The sequence below is a fragment of the Ambystoma mexicanum genome, chromosome 10 (assembly GCF_040938575.1).
Source record: "Ambystoma mexicanum isolate Mex_15411 chromosome 10, UKY_AmexF1_1, whole genome shotgun sequence".
Classification (NCBI taxonomy): Eukaryota; Metazoa; Chordata; class Amphibia; order Caudata; family Ambystomatidae; genus Ambystoma; species Ambystoma mexicanum.
Genome location: NC_090932.1, coordinates 868657479 through 868680329, shown reverse-complemented (window position 1 = coordinate 868680329; position 22851 = coordinate 868657479). Strand labels below are relative to the sequence as shown.

At 45.7% G+C, this 22851-nt stretch overlaps 1 protein-coding gene across 1 annotated transcript in view; it reads left to right on the top strand.

Annotated features, from left to right (window-relative positions):
* Nucleotides 1–22851, top strand: part of LSG1 (large 60S subunit nuclear export GTPase 1) — a 374602-nt gene that overhangs the window by 224579 nt on the left and 127172 nt on the right. The window contains exon 9 of the mRNA XM_069618580.1: nt 2827–2928. Coding sequence (XP_069474681.1) covers nt 2827–2928 — 102 coding nt within the window. The remainder of the gene's footprint in view (nt 1–2826; nt 2929–22851) is intronic.

Sequence of the window (22851 nt, the reverse complement as noted above, 5' to 3'; positions counted from 1 at the left end):
CACTAGGGTCCCTCTTCTGCCTCCGAGAAAACTCATTCTATAGAAGGACTACAAATGATTAGGCTTCTGTCTTGTAAACTATAAAAAGTGTAAAAGTACTTACTTGTAAATGATTTGGTGTTGTGACTATCTCTGAAATAGTCACAAAGTGTTACAAAAGTTATTACTTAAGTTGCTGGTTGCTCCTTTAGAAAGTATATACGGTCAAAGTGTTCCACTCTTCTTGAAAGTAATTGTGTTGGTACTGTTTTATTATTCTTAGCTGAATCAGTGTAAAAGCTTACCAACAGGGTTTACCTACCTTGAATTACTGGGTGTTCTTCTTAAAGTGTACTACTGGGGTTTTCTTTCCCTGATCTGCCTAGTGCATGTCTAAAACAGTCTGGTAGTTAATACTTTCCTATGAATTACTGAATGCCTAAAAGTATACTAGGCTACTTATCTTGAAATCCATTGTGTCTTTCTAAAAGTGAATAACTGGGTTATGCTTTCCCTGAACCGCTCTAGAGCATTTCTAAAATAGTCCTAAGAGTTCTTACTTGCCTTAGAATTGTATAACACACTTCTGAAAAGTGTTGGTGGTTAAACTGTCTATTCCTATGTTTAGAAATTGTGTAATAGTTTAAATACCAATAGGTTATACTGACCTTGAATAGGTGCTGCTCTTCTAAAACTGTAATACTGGGTTGTGCTTTCCCTGAACTGCTCTAGGGCACTTATGAAATAGTTTACTGTCTTCATACGTATCCTTGAGTAGCTTTAGGCCTTAGGTAATATACCAGTTAAGTTATTCCCTCTGAAATGTGTTTTATTTTTTCATTTTTTTCTGAACGTTGTTCTAAAAAGTAACATTGGTGTGTAACTGTATCCATTCTTGAAAGTAGAAAGTTACACATGTTGCTGTAACAGTGTTGGTCTAATTAAGTGATTCTGTAATTGAATAACGCTGTATATTCTGACCAATAGGGTCTGCTGCCCTTGAATTACTTCTGGTATCCTAAAAGTAACTGTGTTTTTAGTCCCCAAGTATAGTTCAATGCCATTCTGAATGTGTTGCAGGTTTAACTCACCTTGACTGCTTATTGTAATCTAAATAAGGTTATACTTTGGTCTGTATACCATAAGTATTGAGTTGGTTTTTATAATTGTGTTTATATGATATGTGATAGTACTTACCGTTCCCAAGATTTATCTTGGCCTTCTTGTATTTGAATAAACCATTTATTTTTATGATACATAGTGTTTCAGTGTTTCTTTGGACGATATGTATGCTACAATTTCTTTGTACAAGCTACAGCCCTCTCTCCCTCCTAAAATAAGCCTGGTTGCTCTGTCTACACTACCAAATGTTCTCAGATGGTACACCCTTATACTAATTTTTGTACTGCCTCAGATATGGTTTTATGAAGCCCTTAGTTGGACTTTAGAAAAATTGCCGTAACAGGGTAAAACAGTGCATTCTGGGTGAAACAGGTAAGGCATAAGTCCCACTAACCACTGTAGCTACCGGGAGCTTAGCATGTGTAATGCCTTTTGTTCGTTCATACACTTCTCTCATTCAGTTGACAGCGCCCCTCTGGCAAGTCCAGGAAGATGCATGTGCTTGAAGTATGTCTTTGCAAATCACTTTGGGAATCCTTTCATTTTTTCAGGTTCATGACTTTATCTGCCATAGGGAGGTGACAGGCTATGCATGACTTGCCTGAACTGTGATCTGGCACAACTGGTTTGGAATGGCTGTAGCATGGGGGGCAAGGCCGCCCCTCTTTTATCGACAGACTTCAACTTTGCATGCTGCAGAGAAGAGGAAGGTTTTGCAGACCATTGCTTCTTTTCATAATGCATTTCAAACAGTTTCAGTCACAATAACACCTGGGTAAAAATATCCACTAGCCTTAGCCGTTGGGTAGTGATATTTGACTCTTGGCAAGTACAAACAGGTGTGCTGTCTGTATATATAGAATTGAGGTGGCTAGTGACATTTTAATGGCTGGCTAGTAGCTTGCAATTTGACTATTTGCACCCTGGTTACACACAACAAGATGCAAATTAGACAAAAAACATCAGCCACAACACTGTTTCCTCCATTATTTAAAATAAACCATAATCCCCTAATCTTCCATGGGTGGGAAATGAAGCCTCAGATCTTTTTAAAGAGGCACCTCTTGTATTGGGAGGGAGTTCCCTTCTCTGACTGCATACCTCCCACAATTTGTATACAATTGTATACATGAAGGCAGATAATACACCCTACACCTTTACGCACAGCACTGCACAATAAAGCCAGCACAAGGTGCATCTGAAAAGAAATGCAAAAACACACAAAAAAAGTTAATAAGTAGCTATGCCCAACTCTTAACCGGAGAGTATGCTCTACACTATACTACATTACAAATACCCCCAAATTCCTACAAAAGGAACAACAGCAACCCCATGACAGCATTATTGCTCTTGTTGAGATCGGAAAATATTCTACTCCTGATTATTCAACTTAAGCAGTATGACCTCCAATACGAACGAGCCATGCATGCAGTTTGCACTGCTGGTATGGCACATTGATTTTCATCTCCAATTTAAGTGTAAGTGTGTGTGACTAAGTTATTTTTTGGAGCTCCCTGACATAAAGAGTGCAGTGTATTGTAGTGTATTACATATTGAAATTGCACACCGTAAACAGAGCTTTGTATGACTACATTGATTTGTCATTTTTCTTAGGGTCACATTTTCAATAGATTCTCATGAATGTCTGTTCTTGTCTTCATGGTGTTTGTTAGTAAGATTGCATTTGTTGTGCTGTTTTTGAGGTCTGGTGTTCTCACTTAATAGGTTGGTTACCCAAATGTGGGTAAGAGCTCAACCATCAACACAATCCTCGGGAACAAGAAGGTCTCCGTATCTGCCACACCAGGGCATACAAAACACTTTCAGGTACCAAACTTTATTTCCTTCTCTGTTTGTAAATGCTGGCATCCCAATGTACATACGAATGTCATAAAATTGAATTCATTGAGACCCTGAAAAGGGAGCCTTGAAAGTGTTTACTGTCTAGGAAATAACTCTTCAAAACTTTGAAAAATATTGCATTGTTTTTGTCATATTGGATTAAGTGAGTGCCGGCTCACCCCCGTTTTTTCTTGTAAGGGATAGATTTGTTGGGTTAAGTCTGTATATTGGAGCTAATGGCCCTGTTGTGCGCCTCTTACCCCATTGCTTCCCGAAAACGGAGAGGGCAGGAGCCCTTCTCCCATCAGCACTACTGACGCCGGATCACCACAGTAGGAGCAGCTGATTGCTGCATTGATCGACCTGTCCGGCATATCCCTCACGGAGGCCTGCTCTTAGGAGGTGAGCACGCTGACTCCTGAAGACCTCCTTTGCCGGCATCTACATTGCATCCTCTTTGACCATATTTGCAACAAGAACGCCTACGAAGGGTTTGCTGCATTTCATTTGAAATCACTGCCTGTTTCTGAAATGGCAGCTCTGTTCCATAACGAGGCTGCCCACTACGTTGCGTAGCAACGTTTGTATTCCTGAGTCGCCCTATCGGCGCCAGCAGGCAAAAGCTGGCTCAAGCCCTTCCGGTGAAAGCCCAAGAGTAAAGGCCCTGTTTTGCACACTGATGCGCGCCGCGGCTTACCCCCTTTGAACTAGGATCACCAAGGTAGGCCACCTATGTCAACATTTGGCCTTCTCTCACTGCCTTGAGTCTGTTCTTCACGCCCAACCTAACCGTAGGGGCGACACTGTGCCTAATGCATCCCATGGATGCACAGCAACTCAATCCCAGAACTTAATCGTCTCTCATACGTGATGAAACTTTCTCAAATTCCTTACTCACTGGCGCCAAATGTACAAACACAAAGAGTTGATGGCTGGAAGGTTTAGACTGAATCTTAACCACTGGCATTGCTCAGGGCAACCCTCCAGACCATCGTTCTTCGCCTGCCAAGCCATTACAGAGGGGGAAAGACCATATGCAAATCAGGCTTGGTCCCACCCCAAAAGGGGCAGTCCGGCCTGAACTGCTAGGCCACATCCCTTCTGCACGAGACCACAAGCATCCCCAAACATGTTTCACCCTTGTTGGGGCTCATCAGTGAGGAGTAGCTTGGGTCTCTAGGCCCAGCAGGCACGGGACCCACGTCTGGGCATACCCCTTTTGGGGTGGGGCCAAGCCTGATTTGCATATGGTCTTTCCCTTCTGTAATGGCTTGGCAGGCGAGGAACGGTGGTCTGGAGGGTTGCCCAGAGCGTTGCCAGTGGTTAAGATTAATTCTAAACCTTCCAGCCATCACCTCTTTGTTTTTGCTATGTCACCCGAGTGGGACGGGTATGCCCACACGTGGGTCCCGTGCCTGCTGGGACTAGAGACACAAACTACTCTTAACTGATGAACAGCCCAAACAAGGGCAAAACATGTTTGGGGATGCTTGTGGTCTCGTGCAGAAGGGATGTGGCCTAGCAGTTCAGGCCGGACTGCCCCTTTTGGGGCGGGGTCAGGCCTGATTTGCATATGGTCTTTCCCTTCTGTAATGGCTTGGCAGGCGAAGAACAGTGGTCTGGAGGGTTGCCCAGAGCGTTGCCAGTGGTTAAGATTAATTCTAAACCTTCCAGCCATCACCTCTTTGTTTTTGCCAAATGTACTACACACTCTGCTGGCATTAAGTCCCTCTTGCAGTACGGCCTCACAACCGCACCGCCCCCGTTTACTGACTCATTTTCATACAATGACTGCCGCTTGTCTCTATAGCGTGTCCAAGTGTTTGCCCGACTATTGCGTGAACGTTACAATCACATGCCTTCCAGCCCTATCCCACGGCTTAATTGTTGCCTTTTGGCTGCTCCCATATGCCAAGTGATTGCTGTATTAACTGTTGCCTAAAATGAATGCTGCATGTGTTATCCTACTACTGCCCTATAGTATATATTGTTACCCAACTGCTGACTCATCAGTGATTGCTGCATATGTTAGCCTACGACTGCCTTAATATATATTGTTTTCTAATTGCTGCCCAATAAGTGAGTACTGCTTACACCATTACCTAACCATTGTGCATTGGCCACAGTTGCTTGGCCGCCCTTTAAAAGGCCTCACCTTTAGACAACGACTCATCTGTGAGTTGAAATATGACTCCTAAGACTGTCCAGTTGACTTTACTATTGCTTATTACACTAATGATCGCCCAACAGACCAGAGCCTTAGGCACCCATATCTCAGGCCAACAATCTTTGATAATGACAAACCTAACGTTCTTACCTTGCCCCCTCTCTACAAGAAATAATAGACTCCGAGCCAGACTACCCTGCCTTCATGAGCCACAAATCAGCTAGTCTCCTAATCCGTGTCTCCACTCCAATATGAACACTACCAAGGACATATTACTCAACAAACTACACAAGGCGGCTACTTCCACAACGCAGAAACCGTTACCTGACAATCCTTCAAAGACCAAAACTAGTCCACCTAAACTTACAAACCCTCTGGATCCAAAAAACCTCATTAAAACACCACTGCCCTAATAAATGGCAATCTCTAGTGGCACATGCCACGGAATTAGCAGACCTGATTTCTATGCATGACCTCGACATCCTAGCAGTCAGAGTCATGGCTACATGCAGCAGCTGGCCCAGCCCTCGCTTTAGCAGTCCCCGATAACTACCAAATTCTTAGAGTAGACCGACTAGACGCCAAAGGAGGCGGTATCGCCCTCATCACTAAATAAAATCTAGTAATTAGATTAGCTCCTTCACCATCCATTAAATCCTGCGAAATTCTCACAGCCTAAGTACCTATCTCAAATTCCCGCACCCTAACCATCTACCTAGTATACAGGCCTCCAGGACCCTATCGGCACCTTTTGAGGAAGACATCTCTAGCATTTTCTCAAACAATACTAAAGACTCCTCACAAGTACTACTGTTGGGAGACTTTAACCTTGGATTCAATGATCTGGATGACAAAAATTCTCAGGCAATTTCTAATATTCTTTCAGAACAGGGACTCACCCAAAGAGTGACTCAGCCGACCCATGCCAAAGGTAAGACACTAGATTGGGTGGCTGATATGAATTGTGAAACTTCTATCACTTTCATAATACGCCAACCTTGGACAGACCACCTCCTGATTGCCTTCACTTTAGCTATAAATTAGCAAGTGTCCTTAGACAAAGACATAGCTTCACCTCTCCCTACAAGGAACAAAAGAAATATCATGGTGGACAAGATACTACCTCATATCCCCCCCTCCCTGAATTCACTCCCAAGTGCTTCTGACCCTAACATTCTTGTCGAGGCCTACAATAGCACTATGTCTAATGTTCTAGACATCATTGCACCTATCAAAATGCGTAAAAGTAAACTACAGGCTCACGTGAATGCCTGGTTTACACCACAACTAAAGCCCTTAGATTAGAAAAAAGAAAACTGGAAGCCACATGGCGACACTCCCCTTACGAAGGAAATAAGACCATCCTGATTAACTTTGCTGACAACTATGAAAAATAAATAATCTGCACGAAAAAAGACTTATACAATGATAGGATTACTAAAGCAAGATCCAATACTAAGGCAAATGTACAATTGTACGAGAAATGGAAGCTCCCATTCCTCCGACAGACAACCTTGAACAGGACAAACTCTGGTGTACTAACATTCAGAATGCCCTAGCAAATAAAATTGTACTTCTTCAAAACAAGATTGCTGACAAGAGATCCACCTTACCTAACCAGGACACGCAAGTTACAATTCCTAATGGATTGACTAATACATCAGATTATTTCAATTTTTCTAAAGTCTCCACTCTTGAAGTCGAACAAATTATCTCCTCTGTGAAACCATCAAGGTGCCAGGCCGACAACTGCCCTGTCCAGATAATTAAAGATGCAACCAGAGACCTTGCACCATTAATTTTTAAACTCATCAACGCTTCCTTCTCAACTAATATTGTCCCAAGCAACTTAAGAGTCATGGGTCCTACCTCTGCTAAAAAAGCAAACACTGGACCACTCCATCCTGACTAATGATAGGCCAATTACAACGGTGCCTTTCCTACTTAAAATACTCAACAAAGTAGCGTATCTTCAAATACAGAATACCTCGAAACTAACCATCGTCTAGGTGTCCGTCATTCAAGCTTCGGGCCACAACATGGCACTGAAACGGCACTAATTGATCTAAAAACACAAATTGAGGAGCTTAAGGACAAAGGGAAAACCGCCTTGCCACTCCTCCTTGACTTGTCAGCTGCCTTTGACTTGGTGGACCACAAAGATTTGTGCAAACCGCTTGCCTCAGCGGCTCTCTTCTCTAAGGACGCAATAGCATGGGTCCAATCCTTCATAAATAACAGGACTATGAGAGTCTTCTCCCCCTCAGCGTCAGCAGACTCTATCCCGTTAACCGTCGGCGTACCACAAGGCTCCTGCGTGCTGCCAACTATGTACAATATATTCACAAAGCCATTGTTTGACAAATTGGACAATCTGGGTGTCACCCACACTAATTATGCAGATGACACCCAGATCCTCATACCCCTTTCAGGCGATTACCTTATGGACACAGCTCTTGTGAATAAAATCTACCGTCTCGTTCATGCAAGGATGGCAACCCATGGCCTTTGCCTGAATGACGACAAAACCAAACTCCTGATTCTTGGTACGACTGCCAACTTGAAAAAACTCAACACTAACTATTCTGCCTTCAACATTGATGGAAACCCTATCAAGGTCGTAAAGGAAGTAAAAACCTTAGGTTTCTACCTTGATTCCACATTAAGCTGAGTAAACAAGTAAACTATGGCATCGGCAACAGCCTATACTTGTAAACTAATTGGGACTTGCAGGCCATTCCTCTCCAAAATAAGTTGCATTACTTTAGCCAATGCCCTTATACTCTCGAAATTGGATTACTGTAATGCCCTCTACATGGGCGCTAGCAAGTACATCTTGAATGATAATTAAAATCTTGCAGAATAATATTCTTAGAACTGCGCTAACTATTCCTAATAGAGAGCATATATCTGAGCTTGGGAGGCAAAATCACTGGCTGACTCAACGACAGAATCTTGCTTAAAACAGCTTCATTGACATATAAATGCCTTAACAAAGCTGCACCACTATATCTATCTGAGAGAATAGTCCGGAAAACGTCCACGCGCCCTTCCAGAACTGTTAAATCTGGGTATGTTAAGACAGAAGGAATTAATTTAACAAAATCTGGAGGTAGCAGCTTCCCAGTTAAGGCTGCGCAGACTTGGACATACTCCCTCTTGCAGTTAGAGTGGAACAATCCTACTTCAGCTTCAGACGTAATATTGTCAACTGGTTGAGAACTAATGATATTTAACTTGCTGCACTCTACTACTGTATATAGTAATATGTAATATAACTACCACCTGACGATAACTTTACTGATTGCATCTTTGTACTACCATTTTCTTTTATGTATTAAATACGTTTGCCCTGTTACCTGTCTTGTGATTCCATACCCTAGTACTCTGTAACTTAAGCTTAAAGTAATCTTGTATCTCTTGCGCCCAGTTACCTTCGGCTTCGGTGTGCCATACAAATAATCAAACAAACAATAATACATTGAAACCAATATACTGAGGTATTTTACTATTAAGCCTGGCTGCAATGAACAGTATTGTGGGTTAAGTTGTAGGATTCTTAGATGTTGTGCAAAATAGGAGGAAGAGCTGGGGGCATACACATTGGTGTTAAAAAGTGATGCCACTCCCCGATTAATAGAGACTTAAGTCTGGATATCACAAAACATTAAATCTTCCTCGCTCATTTGGTTTTGCAAAAATGTTGGCATCCGTAGGAATAGCACAAGCTTTCCATATCTAACAGGAGGCAGCAGTGCATCTTTCTTTAAACTATCCTACTTTTGGACATGGCGAGATTATGACTTGCTTGGGTGTATGTGCAAAAAGTTAAACTGGCATTTTCTTTGCTGGCCAAGATGGTCTGTGTTAAAGCAGAATTCCTTTTTTTGTGTCCTTTTTGCCTAACTCTAGATCCCCTAAATATTTTGCTAGGTGCCATGGTATTGTCGACTGTCATTTGACTACAAGCACTTTGACCAAAGTCTCCCTGTCACTGCAGCCCTTTTTCTGTCATGTAGCCCATATGGCGACCAGGGCAGGAGTGCTTTTCAAGCACTTTACTTCAACCCCAAAGTGTCTCTGTATAAGGAACCCGGTTTTATGGTATTTATCAACTATTTTTTTTGTTCTAAAATTAAGTTTCAACTCGTATGTCTCCAATTTTTTAAGTAAATAGAATACACTAGTGCTTTAAATATAAAGTTCCCTTGTCAAGTTCAATATGTGTAGGAGCATTTATTACTGTATTTACGTTTTTGCATAGTCATTTAAGCCAGATTCAACCTACGACTTGGCACCAATTGGCATTCTCATTACCAAAGACAAGTGGGAACCTCTAGTGGATCTCATTCAGACACAAAGCGATGATGCTACTTGGCAGAAAAACAACACATTGGGCACAAATCTGCACTCAGACATTTGAGATTTCACATCTTGCCTCTCCCTCTTAGCCCACCAACTTTCCCCTCCACCTCGCTTACAGAATGTAGTGCCAAGAAGCTTCCAAATTGGTAGAAATTGTGCTACACAATACCACTTTACATTATATTGCACATGTTCTGCACACAAAGCAAATGAGTTTTTCCAAACATTTTGAAAACTGGCCCAACTGGTTAAAGGTATGGGGACTCTCCCTACTGTCCTAGCCCAAGCATTTACTTGTTGCCTCACCTTGGCCCCATCATACGATATCCTAATCGCCTGTAGCTGTTCTCTTCTGTGGTTGACTGTTTCAATACTGTCTGGCTTCACTCATTTGCTCCCCCTGTCCTATACTGTGACCATTGCTCTGACCTGTAGAGTGCTCATGGGTGCTGCCTTTATTGCGTCTGTGTTCATCTTGTGGGTTGTAGCTCAAGGTGTCCTCCTCAATGGGCTAACCTCGTTGGTTCGTTTTGCTCTTGTGTGCCACACAAACCTCAGCCCACAATCACAGCTAGCCAGACCTTAACCAGACACCAAAACTCACCTGTCCAGTTGCTGCTATTGGGCTGATTTAGCACTATTTAGCACCGCCTACTTGTCCCTGGGTCCCTACATGCAAATTTGGTCCTGATTTTCTGGGTCCTCTGTCCAGGGGCCGTGGAGTTTTGCACTCCCTCCCCTAAATCCTTTTTTCTTCATTCAAAGGTTATTTGGATTAAACATCCATCAAACACAAACATCAAATACAAATATAAAAGATGAACAATCATCGGTATAGCACAAAAGAATCAAGAGAAAACACTGCAATCATTGACAAAACTTTTCACGAAGAAGTAAAAACCATATTATTCAGTACAGTTAAAACATTAATCATTCCCTTAAAATCCTCTCTCTCGGATGCATGGCTCTTTACAGGTAGGACAAAAGAACCCAAGGAGTCAATTCAGAGTCTGCCGTTAGAAGGAAGCGTACAGCCGGCCTACAAAGGCCTAGTAAGCTTAACAACCTGCAAGAGAGTGCACCTTCTAATGTCCCCATATGCTGGACAAAATAATAGGAAATGTTTTCGGTTTTCCCTCGCCACCCCACATGCTGGGCAGCTTGGATCATTCGGACAGCCAGGCCACTTTTCCATATTGCCCCTTGGCTGTAAGGAATCAAACCTGGCCTGTGTTGTAAGCCATCTGTCCTTCTTTTTCAGGCCCAACAAGGATTTCGGACACCCTACTTATCAATGCATGCCAGCTTACAGAAAGGGTTGCCCGTTCCTTATCTTGCTTTTCCCGTAGCCCCTGGTGCACTGCTTTTTGTAAACTCGTAGTTGCCTGGGTGGCATCACAACCTCAGTGGGGGTGGGGGGACCGGGCCTGGATGTTACTTGAGCACCGGGACTCCTGCACGTATGCCAACCATAGGAGTTTGCACCAATTTGCTTTACTCATAGTACTCCTGATGATAAAGTGGCATAGGGTGGCATGCATATTTGCCCATAGGCACAACCGAAAGGTACTTGTAGCGGCAGCCTATTGGGCCTCCCAAAACCCGAACACCCCTCCACCCCCCAGTCCCCCAGTTCCCTGTGAACTGATGCACGTGGGACTGAGTCTGGAAGGCCCAGAAGCTGTTTAAAGAGCTTGTTTTCTTTAACCTGAAGTTCCGCAACCTTTGTATGGCCCCACAAGGGAGCTCCATATAGTGTAGCCGGCTTGGTTTGAGGCGCATTGTTATTCAGGACTGGTTTCAGGGGCTGACCCTTAACTTTTTAGAAAACTGGATATTCCTGCCGTGTGCTGGCTCATTTTTAAAAACAGTTTTTTGAGGTGAGCATTGCCTGTAAGTAGTATAATTCTGACTCTTGGCATGATTTCCCCATTGCAAACCATGGGGCGCATCTTGGCAGTTCTCTTCCTCCCTACACATCGCATCACTGCTGACTTGGTGGAGTTGATTTTTAGCCCTAGCCCATTCATGAAAGTTGCATAGGTGTCAATCAGCGTCTGGAAGGCCTTAGGTGTTCTGGCCATAAGAACCGTATCATTGGCATAGGTCAGAACGGGAAAGGCCCTACCTCCCCAGGCTCAGATAGTCTGTGCTGGTACCTGCCAGGGTCAAGAGCCCGTTTATATATAACGTAAACCGTATTGGTGCAAGCACACACCGCTGCCATACCACCAACCCAACATTAAAGCACTCTGTGCACTGCCCCCGGACCTATACGAACACAGGCCTTATTTTCCATTTGGATCTCTCACAACACTGTCAATATTTCATCAGGGCACCCTAGCAACCCAAGCACGGCCCACAGCTTTGGTCTGTCAACTTTATCAAAAGCCGTGCTTAGGTCCATGAAAGCAAGATAGACCGCCTCTCCTCTACAAAACACAAAGTTGGAAATCAGAAGGCACAGATTTAGCACCTGTTCCCCCGGCCGGAATCCAAACTGAATATCGGACAGGACTGACTGCTCCGTGAGCTAAGACTCTGTGGCCCAACAAGGCCATTCCAAAGATTTTAAAAGAAATGTCAAGTAGGAATACAGGACGGTAGGACGTCGGCTAGTAGCATCTCCTTTTTAAAAATTGGAAAAATGATGGCAGATTTACAGGATGGTGGGTATTGGCCAGATATTAGGGGAGCGTTAAAAGCTAGAGTCAGCACCGGGGCCCATAAATCAATTTGATCCAGGAATAGGTAGGCGGGTATCGCATCAGGTCTGGGGCTCGATTACGGGCTTGTGCCCTCATTGCTAATGAAACCTCTTTGATTGTAAAACAAAGGGTCCAACTGCTATTTTCCCCCTCCCCTCATGATCCTCTCGCTCCAAACAAGGATACAAAATGCGACACCCAGGTCTTTGCTGCTACTTGGGTGCTGCAATGGCCCTCCTTTTGGTTATAAACCCCCCTTTACGAATTCCCAAAATCTTTTGAAATCCTTGTTCCTAGTGGCCCCAAGAAAACCTTCTCACGCCCCTTCCTCCAGCTCCATTTTTCTTTTCTCTTTGGCCAAGCGATGGAATCATCCAAGGAAGAGCCCACTATCTCTTGAAATGGCCGGAGATTGTAAGGCATTCAAAGGGGCTTGTTTTGGCGCTCTGACATGCTTGATCACTATCCTCTCCTGTTGGCATTCCCTCTTGAGTTATACTCTTCAACAAGGCCCCTAGTGAGGGCCCCTACGATGCCCTTGTAAGTGCTCCACCACCTGCGCTGATTTGGCTGTATTCTCAAGGATGCCATCAATTTCCGGGATCGATCCTCCCATAATACTCAAATGCAGGCCTGAGTCCTGAATTCTATCCACACCCCCACACCCGCCCACCCCCAAAGTTATTCTTCGAAGGGATTGTGTCCTCCGACGTATTCCTTATCTTTGATAGATCATCTCCCAGCTTGCTGGCCTCAGATTTTTTTTTTTCAGTGGAGGGCGCTGCGCGTCGACGTCCCTCGAGCCGATGTCCCTCGACGGCCTCCGTATCGGCGCCGACGTCACCACGCATATAAATAGACTTGCGCAGTGTCACTTCAGTTCAATTTTTCTGCGCTTCGTGGGGCCTCGGAATATCGTTGCTCAGTTCTTCAGTCAAATATATCGATATATTCCTCGTGAATACCGACTCGTACTCGATGGCTTCCTCACCCGAACCGACAACTCCACGGTCCGGCTTCAAAAAATGTCGAGACTGTGGAAAGAAAATGTCGTTGACGGATCCTCACAGGATCTGTTTGTGGTGCCTGGGAATTGAGGACCATTGTTCGGAGTGCGAGGACTGCATGTCCATGACGGCGAAAGCCTTGAAGGAGCGTAAGGGGAAGCTCGAGAGAGGCAAGGCAGTTAAAACTTCTTCGAAAGTTTCCTCGGCGGAGTCGAGACATTCGTCTCCTCGCCATCATAAAAGACATTCTCGTTCTAGATCTCGAAGCAGTTCCGATCACTCTTCGAGATCTAAGCATTCAAAAAAGACGTTGAAGATCCCCTTCCTCGTCTTCTTCCGTTTCCCCAAAAAGGGTCTCCTGTACCACAAAACATAGCTCTCAGGCTGAGTGGGAGGAATTCAGGAAAAAGATGCTAAGCGTCTTCGAGAAAGCGGCCTCGAGCCCCTCGAAGACTGCTGAGGGTGATACCCTGGGTGAAAGACCAGAAGAATCAAAAAGCCACGAGTCGCAGTACCCGGCGAAAGAAGCCACTCGAGAGCGTCACGAACCTTCGAGTAAAGGCAGAGTTGCGTCTTCGACGCTGTCGTCGAGGATCCCTTCGACACATAGATCGACGTCATCGACGCTGTTATCGAAGGGTTCTTCGACGCACAGGTCAGTCAAGTCGAAGCCGTCTTCGTCTTCGACGCCGAGAAAGGACAAACTCACGGCCACTTCACAGCCAGTGGCCATACCCATACCCAGAGCCTCGAGCACGAGAATGTCGTCGACAACCTCGAGTAGAATCCCGATACTCTCGAGTTCATCGAGGCCTCTACCACCTTTATCAACGCCTTTTTCGATGGCTCCGAAGCCTTTAACGTCTGCGTCGACGACGTTGACGTTTTCTCAGCCAATCATGACAAATCTGGCTCCTTCTGCTCTGGAAATGGGATTTATACCATTTTCAAGACCGGACCACTCCAGGGTCTTATCTTCTATTTATGAAGAAGGGGAGGATTCAGATCAGGAAAGGCCTTTTGAGTTGCAGGGATCTGCAACTCCTGCACTAGAGGAATTTACCTCTGAGGAAGGTAGGTTGAAAGACCTCCATGAAACCCTACAGGAAGCAAGTGGGTTGGACACTTCCCCAGAAGTGGAATTTGCCACACCAGACCCAGGGGAACATGCTGAAACCCCTTATAGAACCTTGATGGCAAGGATAATAGTTTATGGGATGGTCCACACCCTCACCTGCTTTTCAGCAAGACGACCTCACAGACATCTTGGTCAAAGGTCCACAGCAGGATCCTGTAGTGCCATTTCATGCGGCATTACAAAGGAGAATATCGGCAAACTGGGAAACACCTGAGGTTATCCCAGCAGTTAACAAGACACTATCAGCTAAATATCGGGTGTCTTCTGCTGACCCTGAATATTTATCCAAACACCCAACTCCGGACAGTCTGGTTGTTCAGGCAGCTACTTCAGCAGGTAGTAAATCGGCTTACCCCACTGTTCCACAGGACAGGGATGATAAGAGATATGACTCTATGGCCAAAAAAGTATTTTCCGCTTGTAGCATGGTGTTGAAATCCATCAATGCTACTTGTACGCTCGCAAGGTTCAGCCACACACTTTGGGAGTGTGCTTCATCAGCAGCTGACTGCCTCCCGGAGGGAGAAGAAAGGGAAGCGTTTCTCAACATCATTAAGGATGGTAAGGACGCAATGTGCGAATCCCTTCAGACTGGCATCGATTCTGCTGACAGTATCAGCAGGGCCATGGCGGCAAGTACAACAACCAGGAGATTTGCTTGGTTGCGAAAGTCTGGTTTTGCTCCAGATGTGCAAAGCAGACTCTTGAATATGCCCTTTGACGGCTCTTCTTTGTTTGGTAAGAAGGCGGACGACAGTTTAGAAAAACTACAAACATCAAAGGCAGCAGCAAAATCCTTAGGAGCTGCAATCCGTCAGACACCATATCGCCCCTCAGGAACCTCTTGGAGAGGTAAGTCCTTTCGCTTCTATTCCGCATTCGGAAAGGGCAGAGGACAGCCGGTTCAAAGGGGTCAGAAGAAATTCACCCGAGGTGGACGGGGTAAAAACATAAAAGCTGCAGCAGCAGCAGGTGCCTCTTTACCCTCGGCATCTGCATTTGCCGCCTCCAAACCGCTCTGAGGACTCTCTTGACAAAACACCAGTAGGGGGCAGGTTAACTCAACATCTGACGGAATGGCAGGCTATTACGTCAGATGCTTGGGTACTGCCTGCCTTTTCTACGCATCCCTCAGTCATCCACCGGGGAACAGCTCTTTGAGAGTTCCAGATCCGCTCCTCTTGCAGGAAATTGTAGACCTGCTAGAGAAAGGTGCCATAGAACCGGTACCTGTAGCGGAGAGGAACAAGGGCTGGTACTCCCTCCTACTTTCTCATACCGAAGAAAGACAGAGGACTGAGACCTATCTCGGACTTACGAGAATTGAACAAGTTCCGCAGGAAGGACAAGTTCAAGATGGTAATCTCTCTCGGATCCTTCAGGCCCTCCAGCTTCAGAAATGGCTGGTATCTCTGGACCTCCAGGATGCTTATTTCCATGTGCCAATCCATCTCAAACACAGGAAATACCTGAGGTTCGCAATTGGCGGCTCTCATTATCAATTTCGAGTTCTGCCATTTGGGCTGACCTCCGCCCTGAGGGTCTTCACCAAGCTAATGTCGGTAGTGGCGGCAAGTCTAAGGAGGGAAGGGATCCACGTCTACCCCTACCTGGACGATTGGCTGATCAGAGCTGTATCTTCAGAACAAGCTCAGATACAGCTAAATTATCTCTGCCACTTCCTTCACAAACTGGGCTTCTCCCTCAATTTAAAGAAGTCACAGATGATACCATCACAGAGACTCCAGTTCATTGGAGCAATCCTGGACACTTCCCTGGGAAAAGCCTTGCCACCAGAGGTGAGGGCTCAAGATATTCTGCAGATGGTCACCAAGTTTCAAAATGCCCAATGTCTCCTAGCCTTCGACTTTTTGAGGTTGCTAGGCCTCATGGCATCCTGCATCTTCCTTGTGCCAGAGACTCGCCTGAGAATGAGATCTCTTCAGTGGGCACTGAGGACTCGGTGGTCACAATTATCAGGGAGAATGACAGACCTCCTTCAGATTCCGTGGCTCGAGACCTTCAGTGGTGGGCCTGCCAGAAAAACATCTTGAAGGGGGAACTGTTTTGGCAACCATGGCCGGAGATGATAGTAGTCACAGATGCCTCACTCACGTGGTGGGGAGCCCATACCAACGACTTGACCATCAGCGGTCGTTGGTCTCCATCGGAGTCCAGACTACATATCAACCTGTTAGAGCTGAGAGCAATCAGACTAGCGCTGAAAGCTTTTCTGCCATTTGTACAGGGGAAAAATGTCCTGATAATGACAGACAACACAGTGGCCATGCACTACCTCAACAAAAGAAGAGGCGTAGGATCACTACCACTGTACAGAGAGGCAATGCAGCTCTGGTTTTGGGCAATCGAGGAAGGAATCTTGCTATCGGCAGTCCACCTAGCCGGAGAGAAGAACTTGACGGCGGACGCTCTGAGCAGGCAGGGCACAGTCTCCCACGAGTGGGAACTAGCTCAGGAAGTCCTTCAGGAGATCTTCGTACTTTGGGGAACCCCTCAAGTGGATCTGTTTGCCACCAGTACCAACAGAAAGTGCGATCTGTTTTGTTCAAGGGAATTTCCCCCGAGAGGAGCTCTAGGGGACGCGTTCGTAGTGGACTGGGAGTTTCCACTACTGTACGCGTTTCCACCAGTCCATGTCATTCCTCAAATGATCAGGAGGTTGAGAAGATTCCAGAGAACCATGGTCCTAATTGCCCCAGACTGGACCAGGAGAACGTGGTACCCGGACCTTCTGGACATGTCCATCTGCCCACCAATTCGTCTTCCACTCAAGGAGAATCTTCTCTCACAGAAGGGAGGTCAGGTTCTCCATCCAGACATCAGAACCCTCAACCTTCACGCCTGGCTTCTGAAAGGTTGAGATACAAGGATTGGGACCTCCCTGATGACGTCATGGAAGTGTTGCTTTCGGTCAGAAGGCCAGCAACAAAGTCTTTGTACCGCTGCCGTTGGAACAGGTTTTGCAGCTGGTGTAGAGAAGAGAATATCGACCCCTTTTCATGTGGTACACCAACGGTGTTATCCTTTCTACTCTACTTGGCAAATTCAGGCCTTCAAGTTGGCACTGTCAAGGGCTATCTCGCAGCGCTATCGATCTTCAAGCGCACTGCGCAGGAACCTTCGTATTTCAAATTACCCTTAGTAATTCCATTTCTAAAGGGATTAACTAATGTCTACCCTCGCAAACCTTTCCAGGTTCCTTTATGGGACTTAAATTTAGTCTTAAATTTCTTGATGGGTACTCCTTTCGAACCACTCCACTATTGTTCGCTAAGATTTCTCACCCTTAAAACTGTCTTATTAGTGGCTTTAACATCTGCTAGAAGGGTGAGCGAATTACAAGCTCTATCTTGTAAACCCCCTCAAACAATTTTTCATAAAGACAAGGTTATCGTACAGGTGAAGCTTAATTTCCTCCCAAAGGTGGTTTCTGAATTCCACATCACTCAGAAAATTACTTTACCTTCCTTCTATCTGCCTCCCCATCCGGGGAAAGAGGAAGAAAGGCTACATAGGCTGGACCCAAGGCGGGCTTTAAGCTTTTACATCAGCAGACTTGCTAGGATTAGGCAAGCAGACCAACTGTTCGTGGGTTACTCAGGGCACAAGTTGGGACTACCGATAACAAAACAAACCATTTACAGATGGATTATTTTGGCCATCCTGGAATGTTACAAACTGGCAGGGAAAGAGCCTCCTCAAAATCTTAGGGCTCATTCAACCAGGGGTATCGCAGCCACCTCGGCCCTCCAAAGAGGGGTTCCGGTTCGAGACATATGTGCGGCTGCCACATGGTCTTCCGCGCATACCTTCACAAGATTTTACAACCTGGATTCCTCCTCCAGTCAAGAGACTAGGTTTGGCAAAGCCGTATTACATTCGGTTCATTCCTAAAAGGAAACATGGCGTTTTACTCCCACCTCTGCTATGGGAGGCTATCAAAGATGAGGAATACGTCGGAGGGCAAAATCCCTTCGAAGAGCAAGTTACTTCTTACCTTGTAACGTTCTTTCGATGGGGATGTTCCTCCCACATATTCCTTATCGCCCCTCCCATTCATCCCTGCAGTAATAGTTTCCTTGTGGTTGCAGCTTACGTTCCTTCAAGGTTAATAACCAATTCATGTAAAACAACTGTTAATGTCAAAACGGAACTGAGCAAAGGACGCTGCGCGAGTCTATTTATACGCGTGGTGACGTCGGCGCTGATACGGAGGCAGTCGAGGGTCCTCGGCTCGAGGGACGTCAATGCGCAGCGCCCTCTACTGAAAAAAAAAAATTTCCGAGGCCAGCAAGCTGGGAGATGATCTATCAAGGATAAGGAATACGTTGGAGGAAGATCCCATCGAAAGAACGTTACAAGGTAAGAAGTAACTTGTTCTTCTTGTGGAAACAACTTCAGTTTCTGCCCGACACATTCCTCCTTTGGGCAATCCATCAACCCACCCAAACAATCCTTAGTTTTAAAACCAAGGGGTTATGGTCGCTATTACAGTCTGCCACCACTTTAAAGCTTATTATATTGCTCCATAGATCTAGGGATATACAGAAGTAATCAATTGTGGAGGAGCCCAAATGGTTATGAAAGGTACATTTCCCCCATCAATGTATCTCAGCCCCCATTCAATCAGCCATGCACTTAACTGTAGGTCCTTCACACTTGCCCTGGTATCCTCCATTTGTGGTTCCTGAACATTCAGGACTGAGTCTTCCATCAGATCATATAGGTCTTTAGCGATTCCGCACCCCATCTTAAGATTGAAATCACCCCCCAAAACAAGCCTGGTATGATTACCCTCCCCTCGGTACTCCTCCACAAACCGCTTAACCTTAGCCACACAGTTCCCCTCCGCCTTATGGGGACTGTTGGAGAAGTTTATGATGGTAACCTTATCTCCACACGGGGGGTTAACGTCAGCAACTGGAAGAATTCCATCTCTGCCTCCAGCACCTTAGCTCTGCAGTTCAATGATGCCTTGACAAAAATATTTTGTGTTGATTTGTCCTCTAGTCCCCTAAACCTCTTTGGTACCTCCCCGACAAGTACATTCACACTTGAATGAGAAAAGCGTGTAATGACATTGGAATTCGCACTGTTGCGGCGTCCTTCACAACACCACGTATTGTATCGGTGTATGCCCATGATATGGCGCCCACGTCGCCAATGCGCATGCGCGGCATCCCTAATGACCATCATATTAGTGATCAGTCGAGAGCAAACCTTCTTGGCGACGGGCCGCTCGATTCTACACTTCCCTCGCGGATATCAAGTAAGGGCTTTTACACAACATGATATCTTGTCAGACACATGGCCTATTACGGCATATATACGGACACTCACTCGTGCCCGGACTCGCTTTTCCAATATTGCTTATAGTTGTTACACGTGTTTGAAATTAACATTAGACTTTAGGGGCTTTGGTCTAACTACTCCATTTTGACATTGGCCCGTGTATACACTACATTGAGTCTTTGAAAACTAGTTTACAACGGGTTCCTCTATCGGCTCTGACTGGGGTTTTCCCTCCTTCTCTTGCAGATGCTTACAAGGGGGCTGCATCCCGCCACAACTCTCCGTCGGTCTGGCTGTTAGGAGACTCACTCCAGACCTAACCATACTTACGAGTCCTATCCTCCGTACTAATTAGGTCAGTAGACTTGCCAGCTAATCGTTTGATTTTAACTATTTTGTAATACACTCATTGATGAGTCTATTTTAAATATTCGTAGGACTCACCGATAAAATTGATCACGAATACATTATGAAATATGAGCACATCCAGCCCTGAAGATGGATTAATTTAAACCCAAACGCGTTGGCACCAAACATCACCTACGAGTGCTTTTTTATGTTGAAACCTCAGAAGTTATTACCAATGATGTAATTGTGATATAATTTGTATATTTCTTTGTTTTACCTTGGTTGGTTGACCCGAGCATTTCTACGGCTCAAATTGTACCATTGTTGTTTTAAATCACTGCCTTTTGACAACCTTTACTATTTGTACACCGCACTGTGGAGTTAACAGTGCGACACTGAGAGACTTGTACATATAAACATTTGTTTTACCTGTTTAACCTGTCTTGAGTCAGTTTAGTTGATTTCCTCTCTTTACTCCGGCAGGTAGACAAAAATATTGAAATCTGATTATACTTTAATGGTTATGAGATGGTGAATAACTTATGAGCACATGTACACAGTGCTCACCACAAAATTACAATTTTACGGCCTCAACTATTAGGGATGACTGACTCAATGTAGTAACAGATCAACCCTTTTCAGTTGAGATACTTGAGCTGGGATACTATCCCGTGAGGAGTGCAGCATTGGGTTCTTGGTCGGCAACGTCCAGGGTGTGTTCTGTGCTTTTGTATTTTTGATCCCGAGTGGCCTCGATCTTCCCAGCTGCACCTGAAATGTTCTCCTACTTTATTAGACACATTAGCTTTACATCCTTTATACCAGTACTATTTTCTACGGATACATACCTGTAATATCCAGTAGTGCCTCCCACCCCCCGATTGCCTTGACAAAAATGCCCATTCCCCCAGAAGACCTACACCTTTGAATTTTCTTGGCGGGTATGCCATAAGAAACAGAACCATCCAAAAGGGGATGTCAAGGGCCTAGGTTCCCTGTCAGAGGATTATTTCATGGTTCCTCAAACTCCATAATATCCGCCCTTTCTAGCTTCCCCCCTAACACCTGCTATGTTCCAAGATGCCATCCCCACCACTGGGGCACCCTCCTCTTGCCCAGGCCCCCCCTTCCCTATTCTCTAGGCCATTCCACTCACACCCCCCTACCTCACCTTCTTCCTGCGGCATGGTGGCCTTCTGTCAATCCAACTCATTGATGGATGAGAGAGGATCAAATCTGTTATGGGATGGTAAACCCAATCTGACCTCTCCCCCTCTTTGCAACTGTATCCTACTTATGCCATTTTGAACCCACTAATGCTCACTTGAGAATGTGAGCAGAGTCGGGGCTCCCCATGCCCTAGCGCCAATCCCCTCTCCACTCTTGCCAACCCTCTCACTCTCCCTTTGACCTTGTGCTAGTGCCAAATCCTTCCCTGAGGGTGGATTTAAAAAGTCCAGCCCAACCATCCTACTGCCCAGTCTGGAACCATTTGCCCTTAACCCTCTAGTCTGGTTAGATTTGAATTTGACTTTGATGCATGTATAAACGCGCACACAACAAACTAAATCGAATCCTCGCGCAGATGAAAAATTGGACATGGAAATCAGTCACATAACAGAAAAAAGAATGAAATCGCAGCAAGAGAAACAGTTTATTTTAAAAGAGGAGTCTTTAGACCACCTTGGAATGCTAAGAGAGAGTTGACTTTCCTGAGGTTTAACGGCAAACTGTTCCACAGTCTGGGCCCAGCGACTGAGGTGACTATATGCATGGCTATTTGCTCGGGCCCATCAGATTGGTATTAATCCAATGCGTTGCTCAGGGATCCAGTGGATTCAACCACTCCCTTAGGCAGGATTATTGCCCCCACCAGATCCACATGATCCTTCCCTGGAGGGCAGGAGCCTTCCCCCAGCAATCCAGGCCGCTTCAGGAGAAGCGGGCCGCATCACATCACCAATGACATCTGGCTCCCTTGGTAATTACATACCACGTTCCTATGCTGCCAGGAGTTGAGCCTCCCAACTATACCAGCCTCTGCTGCCTACCTGCCCCACTTGTTGATGTTGCCGAATTTCCTCTCGTTCTGCTGTGAAAACACGTGCAGAGCACCTAAGATGGCCACCGCCCTCTGCTGTTATCAGTTGCTAAGCAACTGTGGGTGTGTGCCCTGGAACAACCCGATTGGCAGTTTGCTCGATATTTACTGCAGGAAGTGACCGGGTGGCTTTAGCCGGCCACTTCCTCTAAAGGCCAGCCTCTCAAGGCTAGGGCCTGTCTTTTGCCTGTCTGTGGCCTGTCGGGACTAAAGGGCCAGCCACCCTGCACCGTGCAAGACTGACGTACCCATCGGATAACCTCCTCCAGACGGTAACGCTATCTATTCAACTCATATCAACACACACTCATCTACTTTTCCTGACTGTTACAGCGTTTGAAGTAACGTGCAGACACTAATGTACTTTTCATTACTTGCCAACGTTGTCTGCATATGTCTAACTGCAGAGATTTCATGGTGTCTCATATTACTTGCATGTCGCCTTAATTCGCTTCCCGTGCCCCACCGTGCATCCATCTCACGGTAATCTCCTTCGCCTTGTAACTCCTTATCCCAGATTTATCACTTTGCGGTCCGTCCAGCATATCACACCCTTAAACCCTGTTAGCCACACAACTAGTACGCCACGCCAACTCTGCACCTTACCTCTCGTCCCTCCACTACAGGAGACTTCCCGCTCGGTAACGATCGTCACCTGGGTCACCAGTAGCCTACGTTTAATCATCTTCACATGTCCGCTCCCTGCTCTCACCACGTTCATCAGCAGTACCGCCCCCTAAGCTTTGATCTCCCCTGCCTTC